General features: G+C 37.5%; 1 protein-coding gene across 1 annotated transcript; it reads right to left on the bottom strand.

Annotated features, from left to right (window-relative positions):
- Positions 1-3: 3 nt before the first annotated feature.
- LOC141325910 (STE20-like serine/threonine-protein kinase) lies at positions 4-22,414 on the bottom strand (the record flags this gene model as incomplete). Its single annotated transcript, XM_073834635.1, has 4 exons — positions 21,532-22,414; positions 5,500-5,664; positions 1,012-1,060; positions 4-89 (listed from the first exon to the last, which is right to left on the bottom strand). Coding segments are annotated over exons 1-4 (450 nt in total), but the record flags the coding sequence as incomplete, so codon positions are not given.
- Between the last annotated feature and the right edge of the window lie 177 nt (positions 22,415-22,591).

Here is a 22,591-nt window from a genome sequence, read left to right as displayed (position 1 = left end):
AATCTTATTCTCATGGAGGTAAGTCAGCGCCTCCAGTGTCTGTTTACACACAACCCGGATCTGAGGCTCAGTCAATGGCCGCTCCAGCTCTGCAGATGCACACATACACATCACTGCTAAGCAAGCACACTTTATCAGCTCTTTTTATTTGCAATGCTATGTATTTAAGCTAAACTAGACAAATAAACTGCAATGTAACAGTGATAAAGGGCTTTGGGTCATATTAATAGACTTATTCTATGTTGTTGTTTTTGGCTAGCACAATGCTCCCTTGTGACTGAAGCAATGCGAACAGGTCTTTATTACAACAGCGCTGCTGGGATAGGCCCTCGCAGAACAGACAGAAGGCAACAGAGGGAGTCATAACAGCACAAACAGTGAGTCAACAAAAGCATTTCCATCATAAGAACACCTCCTCACCCCAACACCTCCCACAGCAACACCTCTCTTACAGGCTAAATGTAGAAAAGGCCAGATTTTCATCACAGCAGACTAAACAGTCTTAAGAAAGAGATGTTTTATTCTTACAGGCCATTGTTTACAATTGTGAAATGGTTTTTCCATCAACTGTGGTGATGGGATTTGTGATTGGAAACAGCTTTTGTAAACGGTACAGATGACACTTTACAAAAAGAGGGGAAATGGGACCATTTGTTAGGCATTTATGCATTGTTTTTGGCTGAATTAATCCCACTGAGAGCCATGAAAAACTTGTAAAATCTATTTTTGCCGACATGGCATGTCACTGAAAAGATTTGATCCGTGCGGGGACATTTGAACAGCGCTTCCAACTAACACAGAAAAAGGCTGAGTAGCTTTAAAAAGAGTCTAACCACTCCTCGAAATCTGACTTTGATAATTATATGGTCCAGTCTAGTGGCAAAAATGAGCACAGTGTGCTGGTGTGCCAGTGAGGTCTGGAGGAATGGAACATCATCGCACAGTAGAACAGACTCAGACAACCAAAGTGCCTTCTATTTCCTTCAATTAAACAAAGACCATAAAACTTACCCAACATCACAGCGTCTACCGCTCCTCCAGCACAAAACTCAATGAGAATCTAAAGAAAGGGGGAGAAAGAAAGAGATCCAGAAGATCAATGAACTAAGAATGACACCGATGCTACAGTTTGCAGGCAGTTTACTCTATCATTTATATCATGTTAACAGTTTATGCTGAGGTCCCTACTCTCATAGATTTAGAATGGTTATTAAAACCATAATTATAGTTACAATTATAGCTATCATCCTTGGTGTAAACGGGCCTTAAAGGATTAGTTCATTTGCAGAATAGAAATTTCCTGACAATTTACTCACCCCCATGTCATTCAAAAGGTTTATGTCGTTCTTTCATCAGTCGCAATGAAATTAACATTCCATGATTTTTCTCCATATAGTGGACCCTCAATGGGAGTCAACAGGTCCAAATTGCAGTTTAAATGCAGCTTAAACGATATCAGCCAAGGAATAAGGGTCTTACCTAGTGAAACGATGAGTAATTTTCTTTAAAAAAAAAAAAAAAACCCACAAATGCTCGTCTTGCAGAAGCTCTGCGATGCACATCTTCACATTGGAAAAGTCACGCACGGTTAGTTTTTTGTTTGTGTACTTCGGTTAAAATAGGTAGGCTAGGGTGAGAAACTCATCTTATTTTGTCCTTCAACTTCAAAATCATCCAACACTGTTTTACCTTATTTTGTAAAGGCTGTTTGAATTTCTTTGCATGCTTGCTTTGTAAACACTGGGTCGGTATTTCTGCCTACATCACGCGTGTGTGATGTGTTAGGTCGAGCTAGTGCAAGACGAGCATTTGTGGTTAAAAGTATATAAATGTGTGTTTTTCTTAGAAAATTACTGATTGTTTGTCTAGATAAGACCCTTATTCCTCTGGCTGGGATCAAGTAAAGCCCTTTGAAGCTACATTGAAACAGCAATTTGGAAGTTCAAACCATTGGGAACTACAGAAGTACACTATATGCAGAAAAATCCGGGAATGTTTTCCTCAAAAAACATAATTTCTTTGCAACTGAAGAAAGAAAGACATGAACATCTTGGATTATATGGGGGTGAGTAAATTATCAGGGACTTTTTATTCTGGAAGTGAACTAATCCTTCAACTACAACCATAAACTCTGCTTTGTATGTGGAACATAATGACATTTTTGGGGGCATTTACCACTCTTTATTTTAAATTCCTCTTAACTTAAGAAATTCTGTATACTAACAGTTAAGCAAATTTATCAACCACAATATTTAGGTACAGTATGCACATATTATTGGTTTGTTCTGGCTTCTATTCAAAGCTGTAATGACTTCCTAAAAATCTTGCAAAACCAAAGCACTCAGTGATGAGTAATATATAAAAAGCCTTTATTTTCTTATGGCTATAATGTTTAAAATGATTTCCCTTACCAACCTGTTCAGAGGTTTCTGTAAATGCCCCTCTCAGGTATCATTAGAGCAACCGATGATGAGGTGAGAGCATTTTGTGAAATTGCTAACATAATTACTAATACTAGTGTTATTAGATTACCCAAGCATTCACTTATGTTTTGGTATATTGGATAATGGCATCCAACAGCAGTGCAGTCATATATGAAACGTAAACCTCTGAGTGAAATGATAAAAGCATTATGTATTGTAAGCGAACACCATCATATTACACTGACCACAGCAGCTGGTCGTACACCACCTAAGGTAACAAGTGCTGTAGGAAATCAATACAAACCTTATATTATGGTATCACCCATGAGAGAAGAGTTGAATAAGATGACAGAGAAGTACACAGTCACATATGCAATCTCATCACTAACTCAGAGAGTGTACAGATACTGTAAAATGAAATTCCAGGACTTTAAAGGTTGTATCAGCGATTTCTAGCCTAAAACATAAAGTGTCAATTTCAGCTGGCCTTTCTTCACGATCCGCTCGCTGCCTGCCCCATAAATTGTCTGTGAAAAAACCGCGTCTCTCTGGTCAGCCTAGGGTCCGAGATATGCCAAAAAAAAACAATCGGCACTACCAACCTTTCAGTTTCCACAGATAAACAAACAGTGTTCCAACCAATCAGCGTCAGGGGTTTGGTGTTGTGGACTTTCCTACTGGTGCTGGGACGTGAGGGAGGCGGAGCGAAAGTCCACAACACCAAACCCCTGACGCTGATTGGTTGGAACACTGTTTATTTATGTGTGGAAAGGTTGGTAGTGCAGATTGTTTTTTTGGCATATCTCGGACCCTAGGCTGACCAGAGAGACGCGGTTTTTTCAAAGACAATTTATGGGGCAGGCAGCGAGCGGATCGTGAAGAAAGGTCAGCTGAAATTGACACTTTATGTTTTAGGCTTGAAATCGCTGATACAACCTTTAAGGACTTTTCAAGCACTACTTTTTTGAATTTTAAGATCAGAAATCTTGCGTATCGAACAATGTCTTTCATTTCAAATTCTGAAAAAGGGAAAGAGAATGGCAAAATATTTTCATCAGTGCTATACCAGAAATACACTATCCATTATCAATCGCTGTTTACGTTTAATGTATTAAAATAGGAAAAATCTTTCTTGTGTTTTGACGGTTAGCTGATTATTTTTGTCACTTCAGTTTTAATCAGACTGTTTGTCCGGTCGGGCAAGTAACGAGAAAAAAAAAAAAGAAGTCCCGAACTGAATAATAATTTACAAATCATCATTTCAGATAGTGACTCAGAGTGCGGATTGCTAATCATTTGACTTAGATCGAAGCTTTGCATATCGCAAATCATTTGATTAAGATCGGGACTTCAAATCGCGTATCACAAATCATTTGATTTGAATCATTCATTTGCAAAATTATTCACAATCCCATTCTGATCTAAATTAAGTGATTCCAAAGTTCCAAACTCAATCAAATGATTCATGATAGACAAAGTTCCAATCTAAATCAAATAATTTGCGATACTTGATTTGAAATCCCAATCTGAAACAAATGATTTGCGATACGGAGTGCTTTGAAACAGTGAATCATTTTCCAACACAATGGTTTTATTGATTCAGTTTCAAAAAGCTCTGTTTCACCCATCACTACTTGCTTTATAAAATCGTTACAAGTTATGTCAAAATTCGAAAATGAATGGCTCTTATAATTTGATCTGGTTTTTGCTAGTGAATCCTTTGAAATGAATGATTGAAGTCACAAGTTTGAATCAATCGGAGTGGTTCCACCGTAAATGACTCAATTGATTTGGTTAATCTGTTTCACTTTTTGCATCTTCAGTCATGTTTACACAACACTGTCAGGGCTACTACTTGCTTAGCTCAATTATTTTCTGACATTAACTGAAATAAGTAAAAAGGGGATGATATTATTTAAATTGCATGAATTTTGCGTGAAAAAATATGTGCTTATTGACAAAATTAAACATTTATTTCATAGATACATTGTCTTTGAATAATTTAAAAACTTTTCCAGTACCTCTTCTGGAACTGCTATTTTCAAGGGTTTTCCAGGCCTTTAAATTTTAAAAAGAGTCAAACTCAAGTACTTCAAGCACTTTAAGCACATTGTACGAACCCTGTTACACTTTATTAGACATACTGCTTCACTTGGCTGAAGGCTGGAAAGCTACAGTTCTTCCATACAGTGTTAACTCGCACTGTGTCTGAATTAACTATGAACACTGACAGGAGGCTGGAGAGTTTTGTGACAAACAATCGACCGCTGTGCAGATTTTAGGCCACTTTCTATGAATATTTTACTCAGCTGACACTAAGTGTAGGAACGATTTCACAACACATTAAGAACCATGCTTGTGCTGCTATGAGCATGCATTCATTTCTTTTGATTAGTAGCCAGGCTAAGCAGAATGGACTTGCATCTAATTAATTCATGAGCACTTTCTCTGGTCATTTGAAATAGGCCATTATCCTTCTATACATGCCAACCGCAGAGAGGAGGATCATATGAAACCATCCTGCCATAATTATCTGGGGAGCTCTATGGTAGAAAAACAGGATCCACTGACACTCTCTAGACAGGGATGAATAGAGAGGTATTATCATAGACTAATATAGAGCTGTTAAGCCTTGCCATCATAATTACTCAATATTAAATTATGAATTGTTAAAGAAATCCTGTGATTTGTTTTGAATGTACTGAGAAAGAAATAATATGGGGAAGGACTTTGATTGGATCATAACACATAAGATTACATTAGGGGGAAAAAAGTTAAAATACAAAACTATGGCATATAGATTTACAAAATTGTTACAAAGAATAGACAGAATAAACATTATGCTTCTTTAATAGCCTGCAAGTATGTGAGAAACACTCAGCAAGACCCAGTTTGATTTGTGTACAAACACTTCATAACCAACAGCATAGTGCTACTCTTTGATGAGTAAGGCGAGAGTGAAGTGTGCTCTCACTCCTACGCCTCCTACAGAGGTCAGTGTGTGTGTGTGTGTGTTTGTGAGTCTGGCCGCAGTACAGCCGAAGTAACCAAACCCCTCCTGAGAAGAGTCACTCACCCATAGTTTGCTCTCATAATAGAAAGCATCCAGCAGTTTGACTATGTACTGATGGTCACAGGAGGCGAGGATGTCGATCTCCACCATGTAGTCCTCCAGCTCCTCTTCTGTTTTGGTATCGATCACTTTAGCTGCAGCCAGGATCCCGGTCTGTTTGTTCTGAGCCTGTGATAAAAGCAACCAGTGGGAAACATTCAACAGGTAGCAATAGTATACAAAGGCTTCTATGATGCTGTACAGGCCTGGTATTCCTAAAGCAACTCAACAGCTTTAATGTGAATGATGGGCGCTTTTTTCGTCATTCTTTTAACAAATATTCATCTGTGCTATAATAACTGTTGTAAATCACATTTGTGAGGATACGTAGGGGCCTACTCAGACTGACGACTAGTCCACTAATGTATTTATGTAACAAATAAGTAAAAAGTAGTAATATTCTGATGAATAGTGCTTATCTTTTAGTTGTGTGCTAAGTGATTAATCCAATCGAAGTGCACAATACCTGAGATCTAGTTTTTCCATTGATTGAATTTCCTGATATTTTCAAATGACAAACACTGCATTACCATTAGCACAACACAACTGAATTTAAACAGTTAGTTCACCCCAAAATGAAAATTAGCCCATAATTTACTCACCCTCAAGGCATCCTAGGTGTATATGACTTTATTTCAGTCAAACCCAATCAGAGTTATATTAAAAGATTGTCATGGCTTTTCAAAGCTTTATAATGGCAGTGGGTGGGTTTTTCTGTTCAACAGTTCAAAACAAGTCCAATAAAGTACATCCATCCATAATAATAAAAAATATCCATATATAAAACGTAATAATCACTTTTCTCTAGCTTGCGCTCAGGGATGGAAATGAACTTTTTTGTCCACCGGCCAGTGTGGCTGGTGGATTTCAAAATCTACCAGCCACTAAATGTTTTTAACCGACAATGTGTAGCTGCATGTGAAAATTAATACTACAAGATCTACTATACTTGAGCAGTTTATTTAATCTCAAGTCTCAATAAAATACTGACTTTTCACCAAATTCATGATCATGATACAGAGCTATCTTCACAACTACACAACTTATAGCCCACATACTATAACAGCCTAGTAGTGTTGTCACGATACTGGAACTTCTAACTTCGATACGATACTTTGAAAAATATCGATATTTGATACTATTTTCGATACCACAGAGAAAAAAACTGCCACAATATTAAGGAGGTAAATTTCTTTTTTAATTTAAAGATAAATCTAGTCTAGAACATGACAATAAAGTATATGCATATGTACAATGCTACAGCCCTGTTCAGCTTCTTAACTTCATTTGAGTTTGAGCTTCAAACTTTATTTGCTGTTCAAATACAACTGGTAGTGTAGGTCGTAAACTTTTTTTTTTTCAGACCACACTTTTAAAATTAACTGAACTAACTAGTCTTAGAACTTAAGTTAATGGTAAAAGATATTTGTTAACATTAGTTAACATGAATAAACAATGAAAAATACTTCCAAAACATTTATTAATCTTAGTTAACAGTTAATTAGGGCCCGAGCCCAAAAGGGCGAAGGCCCTATTGTTCTTCTAAGGGTTATTATTTTTTTTTTATTTATTTTTTTTTTTTTTTTCAACCTTCCGGGCACTTTTGGGGGCCTTAACATACTCAAAAACTCTTGAAAATTTGCACACACGTCGGAATCTGCGGCCATCAGGACGCCACAGAGGCTGGGACCCGGGCGTGGTTCAGGGCCTCTACAGCGCCCCCTGGAACACAGTTTGAAAACTTGATGTACTGCGCACACATACTTGCATGTATTGATATGAAACTCGGTACACATATAGATCTCACTGAGCCAAACAACTTTTGTACTCTATGTCATAGGCTCCACCTGACAGGAAGTGAGATATTTAGGGCTGTTTAAAAAGCGCATGCTCTGGAATTTAACGTACTCCTCCCAGGAATTCCATGGGATTGTCACCAAACTCGGTCAGCATGATTTCAAGACATTGGGGATGCTAAATTGCGAGGAGATTTTTGATATCTCGAACGGTTTGGCCGTGGCAAGGCGACAAAGTTATGGCGAGAAATGAGAAACAGGAAGTGTCTAATAACTGTTGACCACATTGCCTGATTCTGATGAAACTTCACCAGTTTGTTCGTTGTATGATGCCGATTCCATAAATGTGACTATTATGAGTCAAAGTTATAGCGCCACCAACTGGCAGCAGGAAGTGTGTCATTTTCAAAATGCTTTGAAATCAGCCTCTTAATTTTACTCGATTTTCTTTAAACTTCATCAAAACCATGTCAAAACACGGCCGATGAGAATATGTAAAGGGGTCGATGATAAATCGAATGCTGTTGCCATGGCAACATGTCAAACTTTAAAATTAGATTCCTGTCTTTTCGAGGCAGTTAACATGCTTAGAATTTCATGAAACTCAACACACACATCAATATTAATGATAGTTAGACACTGGCAAAAGGTCATAAATGGGCGTGGAGCAGGCACTCTATAGCGCCATCTTTTGACAAAAGTTGGGGGGTTAGTTTTTCCTACAGTCACCAAACTCTGTACATATATTAATCTCATCAATTTGGACAACTTTCTAAATCAAACTCATTAGCTGAGACCAACAGGAAGCCGGCTATTTTGATTTGAATGTGGATTTTTGGAAAAATCAGGCTGTAAACAAATGCACACTACTTCTAAGAACAACCAGCTGTTCACACCAAACTTTTTTAACATGAAGAGAATATTCTGAAGATGTTAAATTGCGAGCGGATTTTGGATATCTTGAACGGTGTGGATGTGGTGATTTTTTAAAGATATAGTAAAAAATATTTTTATATCTTTAAAGTGCAGCATCCAAACTCTTTAAAACTTTTTTCACACAGAGATCTAATCATTCTGAGCAAGTGCTGCAAATAAAAAATGTATACAAGCTTCTATGAATTAAAGAAAATTTAAAAAAGAACTCAGAAACCTGCTGTCACTCTGGTGAATGTCTCTACAGTATGTGTGTGCGTTGAGTCAGGCACAGAGAAGCTCATTATTGCAGGGGGGAGGGGTGAGAGGCAGAGAGGAAGAGAGGGGTAGAAAGTGAAACATGCTATCTTGCTTATAGACCATCTTTGAGAAATGCACATATATATATATATAGTGTAATCGAAATAAATACGTCTGATCTTTGAGAGTCTGATATTTTGAGAAAATATAAAGGGTCACTAAGTCTTTCATTGTTTGTATTTTGCAGTTGTTGTTTTTTTATTTTTTTACTGAACTATACCATGAACTTGTCCTATTCAGTCACATAGCAAAAGATTAAGAAAAATTAAACTTTTAGCATTAGCGATTTATCTTCATTGATAGACATTTATTTTCATAGTGTTATTTATTGAATATAAAATTTAAATTAACAACTTCAAGACAAACTTGGACAACAAAACAAGCTTTGCTGTTATCTGTTCAAAACATCTGAAAATTATAAAATTTTAAGATGAGATATATATATATATCGCCCCTTTCAATACTCAACTTGTTTTTAAAGATATTTTGAAAGAATGAAGCGTTTATAGAGCACTTTATTGTGTATTGCTGTACACCCACATGAACTGTGTGCATGTTCATGTTAATTCACAGTACATAAATTATATATGAATACTTTTTTCGCTTAATATTAATTAACATTAATAAATGCTATTTATTTATTGGTCATGTTAACTAATATAGTTAATGCTAACAAATAAAACTGAATGGCAACATTTTATATTTTGTGTGTATGTGTCTGTGTGTTGATTTTAAAGTCTAACCCTTTCAATTCTGTAAACTTTAAATCCAAACTAGCAGAGGGTTACTGTGAATGCATGTGCCAACTGGGCACCGTCTTCCTTATTGATTCTTAGTTATGTAGCGCTTAAGAGTGATGTCTTATAACAGGAGGAGTCACCAGCAAAGCAATATCCACACAAAAATTGTACAGATAGGTAACGATGACATTTAAGCAGAAGTGGTGGACGTAAAGCAAGCAATAATAACATTTTGTTATCATCATGAATCATGTTCTTATCATCATCATCAGAGTATAGGGAAAATTTAGCATATTGGTTCACAGTTGGCATTATCTGAAGTCCTTGCATTGATTGCATTTAATTAAATCAACATTATATTTGGTCAGTCTGATCTTGAGGCCTTAGAGATGTTAAATTGTGAAGATCTTGAGTTTTCATTGAGTTGTTATAACTTAGCCATAAAATGTCTGATCTGCCACAAAATTCACAGGTTTGGTAAGAGTCCTGGCCTGAAGACACCTAAAGACCAATATTCAGATATTATCATAGCGCCACTTGTTGGCAGCAGGATATATCATATCTTTCACTAACTCAAACATACCAAGGTCAATCTGCACCAAACTTCATATGTTTGATAATAGTGATGGCCTGAACACATCTACATGCCAATAATAAGTTACAGGCATAGCGCCACCATCTTTCAGCAGCAAGTTTGGCACATTTAAATGACTTATCCTCCAGAGACCCAAAGAAAAAAATTGTCTCTTTTTTGTTGTTTTTTTGTGATTTCCTACATCCTTTGGGTTAAAAAAGAATTCTACAATTTAGAGTTTTTACGTTTTGTTTTTATTTTTAATTTTACAGCATGTCCACTGTAGTGGACCACAGGACGATTTTAGTTCGAAACGACAGCCAAACTCAGACAACAAAACTGTACAGAATATGGCTGTAAAGGGATATTAATCCAACATTTATGTAACAAAAACAAAACAACTGAAATCAAGCATTTTCCATAACTTGCAATGAGTCTGTTACGGCGCTGTGCAGGAATTTTGGCCCACTCATCTTGGCAGAATTGTTGTAATTCAGCCACATTGGAGGGTTTTCGAGCATAGACCGCCTTTTTAAGGTCATGCTGTGGGCATCTCAATAGGATTCAGGTCAGGACTTTGGCTAGGCCACTCCAAAGTCTTCATTTTGTTTTTCTTCAACCATTCAGAAGTGAATTTGCTGGTGTGCATTGTCCTGCTGCAGAACCACAGAGTGCGGCATCTTTCCTGTTCTTCCTTTTCTGTCTCTGTGTCTGTCTCAGTCTGCTCATCTGAGTCTCCTGCAATTTCTTCCTCTTCTTCAACATCTTCTTGTATGTTACATTCAAATTTATCCTCATCTGACAGCTCTAAGTCAGAGTCTCCCTCAACTATCTTATAAAAATCCTCTCTGCTTCAGTTCTGCCTCATACAACATGCAGTCATTAATTACATTAAGATGGTCCTGATGTCCACTATAGTTGACATTTAAAAAAGGATGATATTTTGAATCATAAACAATTTAACAGCTTTGAAAGCTAAATGTATTGTTACTGACACTTTAATAAACAAATATATATGTGATAATAATAGTAAAAAACATGTAAAAAAGCAAAATTTTACATATCTCTCTCCTTCCCATAAAATGTGCTCATTTGTATGCCGGCCATTTTGGATTCAGTGTAAGAAGTGGTTCCTAGCATGCCAGCCAATCAAATGACATATCACTAGAAAGCCCAGGATGTCCTCTGCACAGTACAACAGGACTTGACAGAGTAGCTCAAAAAATTCAAAGAAAATGCATGAAAACACAATGTCCACTACAGAGGACATAAGTCAATGGGCGGGGTCTCAGGAGGTTATGACAGATTTTTTTCTATATTTACTGTATTAAAAGCATACTGCCCACCGTTTGCTGATTTCCTGAAGCCACCGGTCGGCGGTGAGCCCGGGTGCGAGGGCCCGTTCATCGCTGCTCGCAGCTTTAATTAGGGCCCGAGCACCGATGGTGTGAGGACCCTATTGGATCTGCTTCGTTTATTAGGGCCCGAGCCCAAAAGGGCGAAGGCCCTATTGTTCTTCTAAGGGTTCTTATTAGGGCCCGAGCCCAAAAGGGCGAAGGCCCTATTGTTCTTCTAAGGGTTCTTATTAGGGCCCGAGCCCAAAAGGGCGAAGGCCCTATTGTTCTTCTAAGGGTTATTATTTTTTTTTTTTTTTTTTTTTTTTTTTTTTTCAACCTTCCGGGCACTTTTGGGGGCCTTAACATACTCAAAAACTCTTGAAAATTTGCACACCCGTCGGAATCTGCGGCCATCAGGACGCCAAAGAGGCTGGGACCCGGGCGTGGTTCAGGGCCTCTACAGCGCCCCCTGGAACACAGTTTGAAAACTTGATGTACTGCGCACACATACTTGCATGTATTGATATGAAACTCGGTACACATATAGATCTCACTGAGCCAAACAACTTTTGTACTCTATGTCACGGGCTCCACGCAACAGGAAGTGAGATATTTAGGGCTGTTTAAAAAGCGCATGCTCTGGAATTTAACGTACTCCTCCCAGGAATTCCATGGGATTGTCACCAAACTCGGTCAGCATGATCTCAAGACATTGGGGACGCTAAATTGCGAGGAGATTTTTGATATCTCGAACGGTTTGGCCGTGGCAAGGCGACAAAGTTATGGCGAGAAATGAGAAACAGGAAGTGTCTAATAACTGTTGACCACATTGCCTGATTCTGATGAAACTTCACCAGTTTGTTCCTTGTATGATGCCGATTCCATAAATGTGACTATTATGAGTCAAAGTTATAGCGCCACCAACTGGCAGCAGGAAGTGTGTCATTTTCAAAATGCTTTGATATCAGCCTCTTAATTTTACTCGATTTTCTTTAAACTTCATCAAAATCATGTCAAAACACGGCCGATAAGAATATGTAAAGGGGTCGATGATAAATCAAATGCTGTTGCCATGGCAACATGTCAAACTTTAAAATTAGATTCCTGTCTTTTCGAGGCAGTTAACATGCTTAGAATTTCATGAAACTCAACACACACATCAATATTTATGATAGTTAGACACTGGCAAAAGGTCATAAATGGGCGTGGAGCAGGCACTCTATAGCGCCATCTTTTGACAAAAGTTGGGGGGTTAGTTTTTCCTACAGTCACTAAACTCTGTACATATATTAATCTCATCAATTTGGACAACTTTCTAAATCAAACTCATTAGCTGAGACCAACAGGAAGCCGGCTATTTTGATTTGAATGTGGATTTTTGGAAAAATCAGGCTGTAAACAAATGCACACTACTTCTAAGAACAACCAGCTGTTCACACCAAACTTTTTTAACATGAAGAGAATATTCTGAAGATGTTAAATTGCGAGCGGATTTTGGATATCTTGAACGGTGTGGACGTGGTGATTTTTTAAAGATATAGTAAAAAATATTTTTATATCTTTAAAGTGCAGCATCCAAACTCTTTAAAACTTTTTTCACACATAGATCTAATCATTCTGAGCAAGTGCTGGAAATAAAAAATGTATACAAGCTTCTATGAATTAAAGAAAATTTAAAAAAAGAACTCAGAAACCTGCTGTCACTCTGGTGAATGTCTCTACTGTATGTATGTGCGTTCAGTCAGGCACAGAGAAGCTCATTATTGCAGGGGGGAGGGGTGAGAGGCAGAGAGGGTGACAGAGTAGAGAGCCATCCTACAGACCATCTTTGAACAAAATGCACATACTGTATGTAGTGTAATTACATAAATATGTCTGATCTTTGAGAGTCTGATATTTTGAGAAAATATAAAGGGTCACTAAGTCTTTCATTGTTCATTTTTTGCAGTTGTTGTTTTTTATTTATTTTTTACTTAACTGTACCATGAACTTGTCCTATTCAGTCACATAGCAAAAGATTTTAAAAAATACAACTTTTTAGCATGATCAATTTATCTTCATTGATAGACAATATTTACATAGTGTTATTTATTGAATATAAAATCATAATAATAAAAAATTAAGACAAACTTTGACAACAAAACAAACGTTACTGTTATCTCTTCAAAACATCTGAAAACCATAATTTTAAGATCAGTTATATATATGTATCACCCCGTTAAAATACTCAACTTGATTTTTAAAGATATTTTGAAAGAATGAAGCGTTTATAGAGCACTTTATTGTGTATTGCTGTACACCCACATGAACTGTGTTCATGTTCATGTTAATTCACAGTACATAAACTTTATATGAATACTTTTTTTAGCTTAATATTAATTAACATTAATAAATGCTATTTATTTATTGGTCATGTTAACTGATATAGTTAATTTTAACAAATGAAACTGGATGGCAACATTTTATATTTTGTGTGTATGTGTCTGTGTGTTGATTTTAAAGTGTAACCCTTTCAATTCTGTAAACTTAAAATCCAAACTAGCAGATGGTTACTGTGAATGCATGTGCCAACTGGGCACCGTCTTCCTTATTGATTCTTAGTTATGACAACAATTGATTTTATACAAAAATATATTATACAAAAATTGTACAGATAGGTAACAATGACATTTAAGCAGAAGTGGTGGATATAAAGGAAGCAATAATAACATTTTGCTATCATCATGAATTACATGTTCTTATTTGTAGCATACTGGTTCACAGTTGGCATCTATCTGAAGTCCTTGCATTGATTGCATTTAATTAAATCAACATTATATTTGGTCAGTCTGATCTTGAGGCCTCAGAGATGTTAAATTGTGAAGATCTTGAGTTTTCATTAAAGGGCATGTCCGTGGTGGCCTGACAAAGTTTGATGTTTCTGCATAGACATAGAAGTGGTTATAACTTAGCCTGAAAATGTCTGATCTGCCACAAAATTCACAGGTTTGGTAAGAGTCCTGGCCTGAAGACACCTAAAGACCAATATTCAGATATTATCATAGCGCCACCTGTTGGCAGCAGGATATCTCATATATTTCACTAACTCAAACATACCAAGGTCAATCTGCACCAAACTTCATATGTTTGATAATAGTGCTGGCCTGAACACATCTACATGTCAATAATCAGTTATAGGCATAGCGCCACCAGCTGGCAGCAGCAATTTTGGCACATTTAAATGACTTATGACATATTTTTTCTATATTTACTGTATTAAAAGCATACTGCCCACCGATTGCTGTTTTCCTGAAGCCACCGGTCGGCGGTGAGCCCGGGTGCGAGGGCCCGTTCATCGCTGCTCGCAGCTTTAATTTAAACTAGAATTTACTACTACATTAACTAATTAAAATCCAAAGTTATATCTGTTAATATTTTTAATTGGACCAGAGCTAACATGATCCGTTTTATTACCTACCGTTATCAAAGATTCAAATATTCTGTAACAAATGCATTGCTCATCGTTCATAAATGCTGGTTAATAGATTAACATTATTTGACAAACAGATTTTATTGTCGGATTCATAATCAACGATCCACGCAAACAAACAAGCGTGCATCACACACAATGCTCAGTTGCTCACTGGATCGACATTAAGACAAATTGTAGAATTTAAGTAATGATTTTTTTAAATAAAGTTAAATAAGCGCAGTTAATTTACATTTGACCGCAGTTAAAGTATTTACTCGTCTAAGATTCCTCAATCTGATTATATTAACGAACTAGAACTTATACTAAAAAAACAGGACAACACTCATATCAGCAACAATAAAAAGCAATCTTATTTAATGATTCAGTCATGTTAAAATGAGAACAGTTCTTCTTTATATAGATCCGGGTGTCTGTCTTTCAGGTGCTTTGCGAAATTAGTGGTGTTAGCGCCTTTTGTTAGCACTGCTCTGTAGCAACTCTTACATATTGGCTTGCTTGTGTACTTCGGCTTACCATGTTCATTTGTTTCATATCCAAAATATTTCCAGATAGCACTCCTGCTGTGTTCTTTATCAAACAAAGTCGGTCGCGGGGTGCCGCACTCGCCTTTTCCATTCGCCTCACGCTTGAATGAGACGAGACAGGCACTGCGGTCACGTGTGGTGTTTGTCAACTTGCCTATGTGGAAAAGTGAAAGTGACAGCTCGGCTAGTATCGATACTTTCGGGAAATTAGTATTGGTATCGTTCAGATATTTCAGTATCGATATTTATCGAAATATCAATATTTTTGACAACACTACAGCCTAGATATTTTATGTAGCCTAATTTGCGCGCATTGGGGAGTCGCTCTCTAAACGCAGGGTATTAAAGTTGCTTTAGAATGCGCGTGCGCGTTTTACTTTTGGTTTCATTTTTACTATAGCGCGAAACTCTCGGCGGCGTAGAGCGTGCATTCTAAAATACAAGAGATTACTTAAAACCATTTGGGTGGACACCAACGGGATTTTGAAAAGCGTGTCCCCAGTGGAAATTACGCCCCTGTGTGAGTGGAACTCTGCCGCCGAGTTATCATCTGATGTGAATGAATGCCGCATTGTACAGGATATTGAGAAAGACGCGCCATGAATTGCATCTGACAGAATGTGCGCTGTAGCACGAAATACAATATATTTCTTCAAAAGCAGATTGTAAAGATATTTTAACAGACCTCTTAACGCCTGTGATGTATCGCCACATTTTTTTGAAGGTGTGCCTCCGCTAAAAGTGTCCGCCGTCTTCTTCTTCTTCTTCTTCGTGTATTTTAACGGCAGTTTGCAACCAACGTTAAAGTGCATTACCGCCTCACGCCGTCCGGTTGAAGTATGTTATTTTTATTTACCCGCCACGGTGGCCGGTGGGTGAAGAGAGTTTACCCGCCACAACACAAAATCACCCGCATTTGGCTGGTGGCGGGTGCTAATTTCCATCCCTGCTTGCGCTAACTGTCACACACACAAGCCATTCCGGCTGGATGGCGCAGGATGCACGCGTTGCGGATGTGATGCTGATCTCGCAAAAAACAGCTTTTCTTTACAGGAGCAAAGGAAGCAAAGTTACCTTACTTTAGCAAAGGAAAACCAGTTTCCTCTTGGCTTATACCAAAATCCTCTGACATTTTTTTTTTGTTACAAATCCTCCTTTTGTACTTCTAATTCGTCACCAGTGTTTTGTTTTGCTCTCTCCCTTCCGCTTCTGCATTCGCCACTTCTCAGCGCCACATGGCAACCCACACATCTAACGTCATCCGCCCGGGACGGCTTCCATGTACGACAGTTAGCACAAGCTAGAGAAAAGTGATTATTATGTCTTAAATATAAATATAAATATATTTGAACTCCGATTGGATTCGATTGAAAGAAAAAGTCATATACACCTAAGATGCCTTGAGGGTGAGTAAATCATGGGCTAATTTTCATTTTTGGGTAAACTAACTCTTTAATGGTTTACCTCAAGATCTACGAGTCACGTTACGTTTTCGGCCTAGTTTGAATCTGGAACAACTGCTCTAAATAAATGTGTGATCTACTATGGTTTATTAATGTTTGGTAAAGCTACAAACCAAAATGTGTCCCAAAAGCCGCATATGGTATATGGTACAAATACTTGGTATCATTTGGTCTCTACTTGAAACAATTATGTTTGTTGTATTCTGTTAGTTAAGGCATATATTTTCAGCTCTTTTTTTTTTTACTTTTTCTTTCAGCCAAAAATTGATAATGTCATTTTTAGCTGTAGAAATCTGCATCCCTTTCAGGCTCTGAGGTCTGGCCTGTTTCAGCAAGGTGCACTCATACAGACAACCAATCAGACATGATCAATAATTTGAAGCTCAATTTCACTGGTCTCAGCCTGGGACTGGCCACACAACATTCTCTAAATGTTTGATGCATATGGCACACTTAATGGAAACTCTCTCACAAAGTCAAAATATGATTGGCTGACTTGTAATGGATTTCTGGGAGCCTAGTATTTGGTGGCCTTTGTGGTCTGCCAAGAAACAAAGCAGTGTCCTTGAAGGCTGTGACAATGAGCACCACACATTAGATATTTAACACTGGATTTCAAAAAGTTTGCTAAGGTGTGCACCGGTCTGTTACTGTAGCTAATCATAACATTGAACAAAAATGTGTTAATAGTCGCTTTCCTTTTTAAGTGGGCAGTCACTGCACTTAATATCATCTCATATTAAATGAAGCATTAGAGATTGTATTTTTTAAAAATAAAATACATTGTTAACTTGACCTCTGAATTGTCTGATATAAGCGATCAATGAAAGGAAGGAACCTTGGTGTAAAACTTGTAATTTAGAGCTAAAATGACTGAAAGAGCAACAAATTCCTGAACGTACCCTGAGATTAGTCTATTGCCTTTGACCTACTTCATTACAAAAGCACTTATTCACAGCTTTACTCCAACAGGGGAGACATTCAGAATGAAACCTATAACCATGAAAGCACTCTGGCCTTTCTTACAAATTCACTGGTTACAATACTCTGCGATTGAGCAATACGCCAACAGATATCACATTTGTAACCGTTTCATGAAATTCATAGATTAAAGAACATGCGATATGTTTATGATAACAAAAAAACGGAAACGTCTTGAAAGAGATTAGCCCCTCCCTGTAACCTGCAACTGACACACATCAGCAACACCATCTAGTCTCTAAAAAAGCAGAAGAAAAAAAAGGAAACAAGACAGGGTTACCTCATCTAGAGGCGTTCCAGAGGCTGTTTGAGGAAATACATAATCTCCATGAGGCTTTGAGGTCATCCCTACAAGCTACAATAGCAAACCAATTAAACTCCTCCAGTTGTGTTAAGCGTTTGCATTAGCTGACACTTCCAGAATATTCTATTGAAAAGGGAAGTGACTGATGGCGGGTGTAACGTGTTATTCCATTCAAACTCTTTCCCTCCATGCCAAGAGACACTGTTTCTATTCTGGGATCAAACTCTTAGTGTTTACAACTACCGAAAACACAGAGGAGCAGACAGAGAAAGGAAAGGGTCAAGTGTATGCGCGAGTGGGTCAAAGTGTATTGTAACAAAGTCTTCTTACTACCCTTGTACCAACAGGAAATTAGAACAGCATATGCATCTCTCAACCACCTACAAAGGAGGGTTCATTTAGTTTCCATTATTGTTCCACAGAACCAGTGAGTCTGGGTGGGTCACACTTGTCATACTTAATCAGAGGAGCAAATAACTGTCGTAACTATTATAATAGTAAAGAAAAGAATACACACTGACAAGTCAAAGGCAAACCTATGTCATTGTTTAAAGAAAGACTAAAGACTAGTCAATAAAACCAATAAAGCTAGTCAAGCATAAGTTCACAATATACCAAAGTAGAGACACATCTTCTCTTACATACTGTGACGTGCATAGATTACCCAAAAAAGAACCAAAAAGTGTGGCAGCAGATCTGTCTATTGGTTGATGATTAGATTTTGAGATTGGAGCTTGCAGTGGACTGCCTATATCACCAGAGAGAAGTCTGTTGATTGACATTTTAATCAAAATCTGACTTTTTCAGTGTTTACGTGCTATAATCAGGTCCCCGGTGCATCTAACAATCCAAAAAACATGAAAAGGACAACCCAGTAACTTTGTTTTGGTAAGCCTTTCTCTGCAAGCACGTGAAAAAAAATGAGCCACTTAGATTTCGCTGCCCTATTGAGGAGAAGTGCATCTTATTATAATATTACCGCCCCTTAACCTGCGCATTTCCGCCCACATTTTGTTTTCACAACTTCTTTCCCAGCTGTTAACCTTCACAGACATAACAGACTGTGTTTTTATAACTTATGTGTTTTTAACATAAACGTGTGTTTTTATCAGTTTAAGTCCAATAAGACATAAAAGAGAACTTAGTTAAGTACTCACATGCCATGTGACAGTTGCTTTCTGTGTGCATGCTTCGGATGTGCGCTCAGAAAATCGTATATCAGAAGTTTAAACTAATATAGCTTTAAAAAACGCATGATTTCAGCATAATCAAAACCAAACACATGATTTTGGCAGAGTATCTGATGTACGAGCTGTAGGCACAGCTGTATTCTGGAAAAGGGAGCAGGGAGCGGGGAGCAGCAGCTCATTTGCATTTAAAGAATAAATAAAAACAGCATGTTTCTCCCCTAAAGTATTTTTAAAATTATATAATAAATGATCTGTGGGGTATTTTGAGCTGAAGCTCAGACACATTCTGGGGACACATGAGACTTATATTACATCTTGTAAAAAAGGAGGATAATATGGCTCATTCATTCATTCATTCAAATGAAGAGAGAAAATACAAACACGCCTGGATGAATCATGCATAGTAAGATCTATTATAACATCCTTTGACAACATAGATCAGGTGAATTGTCATTTCATGCTTGCTTGCTTGCTTTAAGTTAACAACAAATCAGTTCTCATCTCATAAATCCACATACTAAACTTGTCAAGGAAAACATGTAGGACGGGGCTTGATTTTATCCATCTGGAAATGACTGAATGGTGGGCGTTAGATATCAGAATGGAGCCATGTTTGTTGAGAGTTTGCTATAAACACTGCCTGAATATCTATTTGTCTATTGCTTAATATATCCAATAGCCAGCATGACCTAAGTGATGTCACTGGACAATAAAAGTTGTTTCAGGAGAGAGTTATTGTTTTTTCCTTTTTGGAATTACCTGAATGTTTCACTGACTATAAATGTGCATTCATTTTATGCTTTGAATATGTTTTAAAGAGGCACAAAATACAGCACACTGTATCTGAACATATGCAAGGGAGGGGGGAGAAAAACAGTAAAAATATTAAAGAAACAGTAGTGAACTTCTGGTAAACCACACAAATAACAGATGTTTATCACGGTGTCCCACACCAATAGCATCACTGCATGGCTGCTAAACTGAGGCAGGAAGACACTGCTGATTCACCCTCTAGATCAACACACATCATAGATCATTCACGTACAGTGTTACTTTCTATTTGCACTAATTTCAGAATTAGACGTCCATAAACTGAAGACACCAGTTATATTTTGTAAAAAGTTTTGTATAAAAAAGAAAAAGATTAGCTTAGTCTTTGAAAAACAAGACTAATCTGACTGCATATCGATCCTGTCACTAAACGAGACCTTAAGATGTGTTTGTACAATACATTTAGTATGTCACACCCAACTCGCAGTGTCAAAAAAACAATGCATTCCATAAACGGGAGCAGTATGGAAACATTCTCAACCACATTAAAGCCTGAAGCAGGGAATGACAGGAATGGTACGAATTGTGTGAGGTTGAATTACCAACTACAACTGGTCCTACAACACAAGCAAAAAATACAAGAACTAGGTATTTGAGATTGTAAAAAGATATAATACAACTTTAAGATAAAATAATAAGTTAACTAATTCATGCTCAATTAAGGAATGTCATAAGATTTTATATAACAATTCACTTCTCTACCACCCATGTTAGGTTTACCATGTTAAAAATAATAAATTCCATAGTTTCTACAGTGGTTCATGCTACTGTGAAGCCATATTAAATATCAAAAACTTTAAATATCTGCAATTCCGCATGTTATTTTTCTCTTGTTTCTTTTTTTTCATCATCATTCCAAATAACATGAGTAACTACGTATTATGGTAAAAGTGCTGCTGTTATGAGTAACTAAACATTAAAGGAGAAGTTCACCATCATAATTAAAAAAAAAAAAAAACTCCTACAGGTTTGCAACAACTTGAGGGTGAGTAAATGATGACAGTTTTCATTTGTGGGTGAACTATGGCTTTAAATGCGATGCGTATAAATGTACCTCTGAACTCAAATGACCTTTCAGGTCTCATTTTGTCAGTCGGATAACAAGCACCATAATGTTCAGGAAACAGGCTGAAAGAAATGAAGAAATTCGTCACCCTGTTTTAAAGCTTATTTGACCCTGAAAATTGATGCTTATGACTGGATTTGTGGTCCAGGGTCAGATATAGCAATGAATAATAAGAATAGACTGCCATAGAAAATCTATGAAACACAAAATTAGATGTTAGACAAAATGACTCTCAGTCACCATTAACTTTCACTGTATGGAAAACACATGCAACTAAATGGAGACTGGTGCTGTCAGTCCCTCACAACATCTCGTTTTATGTTCCACAGAAAAAAAGGAAAGCCATACAGGTTAAAAAAGACATAAAGGTAAATAAATGAAACTTTTTTTGACATTTTAGAGTGTATCTTTAAGAATAACCATTAGAGCTATTGAAAAATAAAAATACATTCATGTGACGCAATCACCTACTGCTTAATATTTACCTTGTAGACTTTCCCAAAGGCTCCATCCCCAAGTTCTCCCACGATCTCCCACACCTCCTCTGGGTTGATGTCTCTATGAACGTGCTCATACTGTTTCTTCTTTTTCTCCGTGCCCAGCTTAAATATCTTCCGAAAATTGAAAAAGGACATTTTCTAAACGACTATCGGTAAAAACAAAAAAGAATGACACGACATAAACTGTTAATACTGCACTAAGCGAATCACTTGGGGAGTTGGCTAATGGGCTAGCAGCGGATGATCGATCCTCAACTAACTCATTTAACTATACAGTTGCAGCTCCAAGTAATCCTGTGAATGATGGCGAAGATATTAGTCTCTCTGAAAGTGACAGAGATCAGCCTTTATGTGGCATTTCGCGTCTCCATAACAGTAAATCATCAAGGCGAGAGACTCTTTCCACCATATGGGGATGGAAAAGTAACAGTCCACTTCCTCAGCTAGCTTCACCACGGCTACATGTGTGTAATCCTCTGTATTTACCTCGCCCGTTTAATAAAAAATACAGTCTTGTAGTCACACAAGCATCAGGTGTTCAAATATGTCGTTTTAAAAAACTACAGTACAGTAAAATCCATAAGGGTGGAGGCGGTTAGGTGGCTAGCACACCGTAAAAATGCGGAGCGGATGCTGATGACCAAACTCCTGTCTGAGCTCAGTCTACTCCTCACTGGAGGGGTGTGTTTTACAGCTCAGCCAACCAAAACTGTTTCGATAAAACCGATTAAACAAATCATACAACACCAGCATCCCAGTTGACACTGCTCGCGGTGTTATGGTGGATGTTTGTCGCGCCTTAATCAACGGTCGTTCGGGTCTCTCGTGACTAACTTCTCGAGGATGTTGCGGGAAGACTCGAAGCGCGTTCGTCTGGATAGGAAAAGCGCGTGCCCGGCTGTCGAACAACTAGCGCAGGCGCAGTTTGTGCTGGCCGTGTAGCGTTCTGACAGATGGTAGCCAATAGTGGTTGGGGATTTTTTTCATTCAAGTGAATCGATTCATTTGAATCACTCAACTAGCTCAATCTTTCCTTTAGTTCATT

The sequence above is a fragment of the Garra rufa genome, chromosome 2 (genome assembly GCF_049309525.1).
Source record: "Garra rufa chromosome 2, GarRuf1.0, whole genome shotgun sequence".
NCBI lineage: Eukaryota > Metazoa > Chordata > Actinopteri > Cypriniformes > Cyprinidae > Garra > Garra rufa.
Note: the sequence above shows the minus strand (reverse complement) of the source record. Positions and strands in the feature narration are given on the sequence as shown.